This window comes from Dictyostelium purpureum, assembly GCF_000190715.1.
Source record: "Dictyostelium purpureum unplaced genomic scaffold DICPUscaffold_453, whole genome shotgun sequence".
Lineage (NCBI taxonomy): Eukaryota > Evosea > Eumycetozoa > Dictyosteliales > Dictyosteliaceae > Dictyostelium > Dictyostelium purpureum.
Window position 1 is genome coordinate 6,940 of NW_003519787.1, and position 6,333 is coordinate 13,272.

Here is a 6,333-nt window from a genome sequence, read left to right on the forward strand (position 1 = left end):
ATAAAAAAAAAAAAAAAATAAATATAATATTATGATTCTCGTGAAATAAAATGAACAAAATGTTGAAAATTAAGCTTGACAAATTAACAATGAAGTTTGATTGATTGCTTGAATTTAAAAAAAAAAAAATTTCGAAAAAAATTTTAATTTATACCGAGCATTAAACTTTTTTTTAAAAAAATAATTATAACCCCACCACACACTTTTTTATTATTATTATAAAAAATGAATTAATAAATTTTTATTTTTTTTTAATTGAATAAAAATAAAAAATACCATTTTTGGAAGCCATTGCAATCTGAATTATACCAAAAAAAATGATGTTGCCTCCTGTTCAATTTAAACAAAAATTTTTTTTTTTATATTTGGTCAATAGTAATATTAAAAAAAAAAAAAAAAAAAAAAATAAATTTATTTATTTATTTATTTATTTATTTATTTATTTATTTATTTATTTATTTATTTTATATAAAAAACTTTAAAGTCATGTTGAGAACTTTTTTTTTATTTATTTATTTATATTATTTTTTTATAATTTAATTTTTATTTATTTTAATTTTAATTTTAATTTTAATTTTTATTTTTATTGAATATAAAATTATATAAAATAACCATCAATTTAAATCATCCTATTTGTTTAATAATATGATGGGTATATATAATAACAAAAAAAATTATAAAATAATAAATAATTATATTAATTAATATTACATTTCTATAAATATATAATAATATCACTGAAAAAAAAAAAACACGACAAATTTTTTTGATAATTATTTATTTATAAATTTTTCTCTGATTTAATATAATGAATTAATAAATTTTTGTTTTTTTTATTAAATTTACTGAATAAATACTATCTCTTATATATTTTATCATTAAGTAAGATTATTTTTTAAAAAAAAAAAAAAACAAATAAATACAAATATTTTTTAAATTCCTTTTATTTTTTTAAATTTAAATTTTTTTTATAAAAATTATAAAAATATAAAATTAAAATTAAAAATTCAAATATCATAATAATAATTACAACAAAAAGCATATATAATTAAAAAATGTTAGCTTTAATTATTATTATTATTAATCTCTATTGGTTACTATCTTTTAGAACTATATATTTCCTACAGGAAAACCAAAGTTCAAGATAGTGAAATTAAATTTTCTGGTGCTTATTATATACCAAATGCAACTCCAAATAAATTAGTACTAGAACCACTAAAGCCAATACCATCACCACCACAACATCCATTCCAACAACTAAAACCACTACAGCCACAACAATCACAACAATCTCCATTTCGTTTTGGTGAAACTACATCATCAAGATACATTTTTAATAACGATATTAGGAATCGTGATTATACAATACCACTACCACCATCGAAACAATACCCAGTTCAATCACCAAAGCCATTACAACCACAGCAACCACAGCAATCTCCATTTCGTTTCGGTGAAGCTACACCATCAAAATACATTTTTAATAACGATATTAGGAATCGTGATTATTTATATTAATCTGCTAGCTCACCATTTTTTAATCAAACTATGGGTCATTCATATCAAATACCAACTCCACAGTTTCAATATCAAGATAAATGGTATAAATCTATAATTAAACATTTACCCTTATTTGGTTCAAAAGGTAATTCTAAAACACGTCAATGAAGTAGGATAGTAAAACCAAAATACCAATTTTCCCATTATAAGGAGCTGCCATAGATTCAAGTTTAGAATTTAAGAAAAGTTTAAAGGTAAATATAAATTTTATAAAAAAAATAAATAAACCAAATAAACTAATATTTTTTATATTATATTCATCTATTTGAATTTAGGTATTGGCCAAACCGAAAATATTTATATTTTAATTTTTCATAATTAAATCGAAAATGAATTCAGCACCAAATCGAAGGAAATTAAATAATTCTAATAAAAATAGAAAGTGTCATTGGTATAATAGAATTCTTAAATTAAATAGGTAATAGTGCAGGTCCATATAGTGGTTCAAATATTGTTACAAATAATAAATCTAATATTGTCAATTCAAGTGATAAACTTATAGTGGTAATTCAGGTGGGGTAAAGTAATCAAATTTTAGCAGTTATTTCAAATAATTTAAATACAAGTTCATCAAGTTTTAAAATAGATAAAGAGCTGTAAATAGAAATAAAATAATAAAGTAGACGTATTATAAATCCATTAAAATAGAAATAATTATAATAATTATAATAATAATCAAATTCAAATAACCCAGTTTTATATGAAGTTTTTAGATCCTTTCAAATGTTTTAAAAGAAATAAAAGAAATAAAAGAATCGTTTTATTATATTATATTTATAGTTTTTATTAACAGCACAAACACACCCGTCACAATTTTTCTCTTTTCTGCCTTTCTTTTAATTTTTTTTTAAAATTTCTTTTAATTTTTTTTAAACATTTTATTTATTTTTTTTTTTATTTTTTTTTTAATTATAATCCAAAAAAACAATAATCAATATTAAATTATAATATACGTATTCATAATTCTACACATTTTCTAAATTAGCTCTATAAATAGACCCAAAAAATTTTATTTTCAATTTTTTTTTTTTTTTTTACAAAAATATTTTATAATTTATAAATTATTATCCTTTTTTTATCTTTTTTTTTTTTTTTTTATCGACTTTTATTCTTTTTTTTTAAATCTTCCAAGTGATATAAAAAAGGATAACGATAAAGATAATTTTCAACCTCTATATTTAATACCACGTGGCTTTCAAAAGATTTTATAAAAATAAAAAGTTATTAAAATACTATTTTATACCATATAATTATTTAATTTTTTATTTATTGTTTGTATTAAACCAAAATAAATTATATAATTAATTTAAAAAGAAATTTTATCTTTTAATTGGTGCTACATGTTATGGTTGTACTTCCTAAATTCATGATGGTTACTTCACCACCTTTAAAATCACTAACGATTTCTCTAACATTTTGAAATACACACATTTCAGGTGGAGCAGAATCACTAATAATTCTAACATTACCTTCACCACCACCATCAACTACAAATCTGAAAACTGTTTGTCCATTTGAAGTTTTCTAAAATTATAATTAGTTTTAATAATATTTTCAAATATATAGAGAATAATACCTACAATATTACTTTGTGTTTGAGCTGGTTCTGATTTTAAAGAAAAAAAAAAGAAAAAATAAATTAGAAAAATTTCTGTAAAAATTTATATAAAAAACAAGAATAGCATACTTAAAGTCCAAAATCCTGCCACTTTTCATTTATAATAAATAATAATATTAAAATTAGTTTTTTTTTTTTTTTTATACAATTAATTTACATATAATTACTTTTTATTTATTTTTTATTATACTAAGTTTTAATTAATTAATATATATTTGAATGAATAAATGAATAAAATAGAACTGGTATTTATAATTTTTTAATTAAAAAAAAAATTAATTTTTTTTTTTTTTTTTTTTTAAATTTTATTTTTTAATTAAATTTATTTTTTTTAACTTCGCTTATTTATCCAATAACTTACCAATACTCCAAAAAAACACTCTATCAACCCCTTTTTTTTTTTATTATCTTCTTTTTTTTTTTGCTTTTAAGTGAAACAATTTAAAAACTACCCAAACACTTCATTAACCCAATTTTTTATGGGTTTTATTTAACAAGTAAATTTTATCTTCTTTTACTTGAATTTAAAATTAAATTACTATTGGTTATTTTTAGGGATTTTAATTTTTTGCACTTTTATCATTTATTATTTTATAAACTGATTTTTTTAAAGTTGTAAGTTTGTCATTATCTTCATTTTTTCAATCATCTTTTTCAAAAATAACTTTTTTCCTAAACCCACCTTAAATTTTTTTTTTTTTTTATAAATATACACATAAATTATAAAAAAATAAAAAAAAAAAAAAACATGCTTTTTTTTTTAATAATTTTTTTTTATAATTTTAATTTTTTTTTATTATAACAGTGCTTTATTTTTATCAGTGTTGGCATTTATATTCACACCTCCCCAACAATAAAATGACAAAATTGTATTTAAAATAAACATAATAATATTAGCTTCAATCTACCAACAATAAAAGATGTAATAACAATAAAAGGAGTAGACCAAATAATTGGCAAATAACATTGCCAAAAGTGACATATTAGAAGTATGGGACAATTTAATCAATAAATTGAAAAAACATTAGAAATAACAATTATAAATGAAACCAAAACAAGAAAGAAAAAGTTAACAATCAGACACAAATATGCAGATGAAGAGGAGAAGCAATTAAAGAACAATTTTAAAGAGATATTGGACCAACAATTAGAAGATAATTAATACAAAAGTTCAACTGATTATCTTAACAATAGCGACAAAACAAATAAATATACAACAGCTAAACTCAAATCAAGGGAATCTGCAGCAAAAATCACTCAAAAATACGGAAAACGTGCAAAAAAAATACATATATAGATATGATTATCATAGGAGCTAAATACTACAATGAAATCTTTCAAGAAAGAGCAACAAATAAATCCAAATGGAGCTTCAATCAACATGGTAAATAACAGTCAATAAAGTGATCTTAGATAATCTCAGCAATGATATCATGGAAAAAGAAATAACAGTGATAGTTGAAAGGATAAACGAAGGAATAGGTGTATTGTACCGATAAACAAAAGTGCAGAACTAATTTCGAATTACAGACCAATCATACTTCAAGATATTAGAATTTCTATCAGATGTAATATCAGAGGCATTTGATTCGATATCACTCGATATCATCAGAACATTGGAATAAACTGCCAAACAATAAAAGACATGCTCACAGATTAACAAATCAGAGTGGTAATCAATGTGCTCTGTTTCATTCATGTTCCAAACAAAGGGGACCCAATATCGCTAACACTATTTGCTCTAGTAGTGGAGTGTATGGCAACGTATCAAAATCAAAAAAAGAATAGAAGGAATTTTTTGTCAAAATATTCGTCAATTTGCAGATGAAAGTACAATTGCAATTTAATTAAACTTTCAGTGTTTATTTTTTAAAAAAATTCATGTTACAGAATCAAAATATAATAAATGTTTGTTCTGTATATAAAATTATTTTAATAAGAGCTCTAAAATTATAAAATAAAAAGGCGTATTATAATTTTATTAAATAAAATATATTTTGTTTAGAATTAAAATTTATTTTATTTAAAAATCAACATCACCAAAACTATTAAATGCGAATCTGTGAGCATGCCTTTTATTGTTTTAATGAATTTGATTGGCAATTTGAGATGTTCCAGTGTTCTGATGATTGCATCGTGTGATATCGAATCAAATGCTTTTTCGAAGTCATAAAACGTTATTATTGGCTTGGTGTCTTTGTCTAAGTTTGAATTGTTTAATCTTATTATTATTTCGGCACCAAAAGGGCTTTGTGACATAGAAATTATTTTGTAATGAAGCTCTATACAGTTTACAAATGATTAAATATATATGTAAAATAAGTATAACAAATAAACAACAAATAAACAAATATTATATGTGTAATGAAATTGTAGTTTATTGAATAAAATAGAATAAAAAACCTCTGAAGTTTTAGACTGAGGACTTGAGGTATTTATACTGAATGAGATTGGTTCTAGAAACTAATTCTTAAGTTAGTTGGAAATACTGGAATTGGTAGTTACTAAACAGTAGTTAGTAAACAGCAGTTAGTGACTCTTAATAAGTCTAGGATCATAGCGTTAATATACAGTATTTCGCAAAAGTTTTGACCCCTTTTATAAATTTTTTTCATTATTTTTAAAAAGATAATTTAAATTTTAATATATAATTTATTTTTTATTCGAAATTTTTGTTTTTTAATATTTTGTAAATCCACCTTTATTATCAATAATTTGTTGTATTCTTCTTGGGATTGATTCATAAAGATTATCAATTATATTTTGATTAATATTTTTCAATTAAAAGATTGAAATAATGGTTTGGGTTCCTGATAGAAGCCAAATTAACACGTCGTTTTAATACTGACCATAAATTCTCGATAATATTAAGATCTGGTGAATAGGGTGGAATATATAAGACCTCAATGTTCATTTTTTCATAATAATCGGTCAATAATTGGGTCTTATGAATGGCGCAATTGTCTTGTAAAAGATACACATTATCATTTAAAATTCTTTTATCTCATAAAGTTCCTCTAAAGCCCTGTTTTATAACTTCTATATATTTTGCAGCATTTGTGTTACCCCTTATAAGACATACACGACCTGTACCAAGAGCTGTAACACAGCTCCACATATTAATTGAGCTTCCACTTCGTTTTCGTTTGGCCAAA

At 21.7% G+C, this 6,333-nt stretch overlaps 3 protein-coding genes across 3 annotated transcripts in view; 1 reads left to right on the forward strand and 2 right to left on the reverse strand.

Annotated features, from left to right (window-relative positions):
• Positions 1 to 292, reverse strand: part of DICPUDRAFT_84210 (uncharacterized protein) — a gene marked incomplete at both ends in the record, with an annotated part of 3,398 nt that extends 3,106 nt beyond the window's left edge. The window contains one exon of the mRNA XM_003293623.1: positions 277 to 292. Within this exon, the coding sequence (XP_003293671.1) occupies positions 277 to 292 (16 nt within the window). The remainder of the gene's footprint in view (positions 1 to 276) is intronic.
• A 353-nt stretch (positions 293 to 645) lies between these two features.
• On the forward strand, positions 646 to 2,400 carry DICPUDRAFT_158567 (uncharacterized protein; the record flags this gene model as incomplete). Its single annotated transcript, XM_003293618.1, has 4 exons — positions 646 to 652; positions 1,109 to 1,501; positions 1,979 to 2,064; positions 2,341 to 2,400. The coding sequence occupies 4 exons, from the start codon at positions 646 to 648 to the stop codon at positions 2,398 to 2,400; spliced, it is 546 nt and encodes a 181-aa protein (XP_003293666.1).
• Positions 2,401 to 2,799: 399 nt separating this feature from the next.
• DICPUDRAFT_73554 (uncharacterized protein) lies at positions 2,800 to 3,379 on the reverse strand. Its single transcript, XM_003293624.1, has 4 exons — positions 3,346 to 3,379; positions 3,248 to 3,268; positions 3,141 to 3,166; positions 2,800 to 3,084 (listed from the first exon to the last, which is right to left on the reverse strand). Coding segments are annotated over exons 1-4 (246 nt in total). The 5' UTR covers positions 3,347 to 3,379; the 3' UTR covers positions 2,800 to 2,886.
• Positions 3,380 to 6,333: the final 2,954 nt, after the last annotated feature.

What these genes read in the sequence shown, in the direction of transcription:
- DICPUDRAFT_73554 (XM_003293624.1), bottom strand. An exon ending in GGCAGGATTTTGGACTTTAA is followed by an intron (nt 3,167 to 3,247) that starts GTATGCTATTCT and finishes CTTTAAAATCAG; the next exon opens with AACCAGCTCAAACACAAAGT. An exon ending in CTCAAACACAAAGTAATATT is followed by an intron (nt 3,085 to 3,140) that starts GTAGGTATTATT and finishes TTATAATTTTAG; the next exon opens with AAAACTTCAAATGGACAAAC.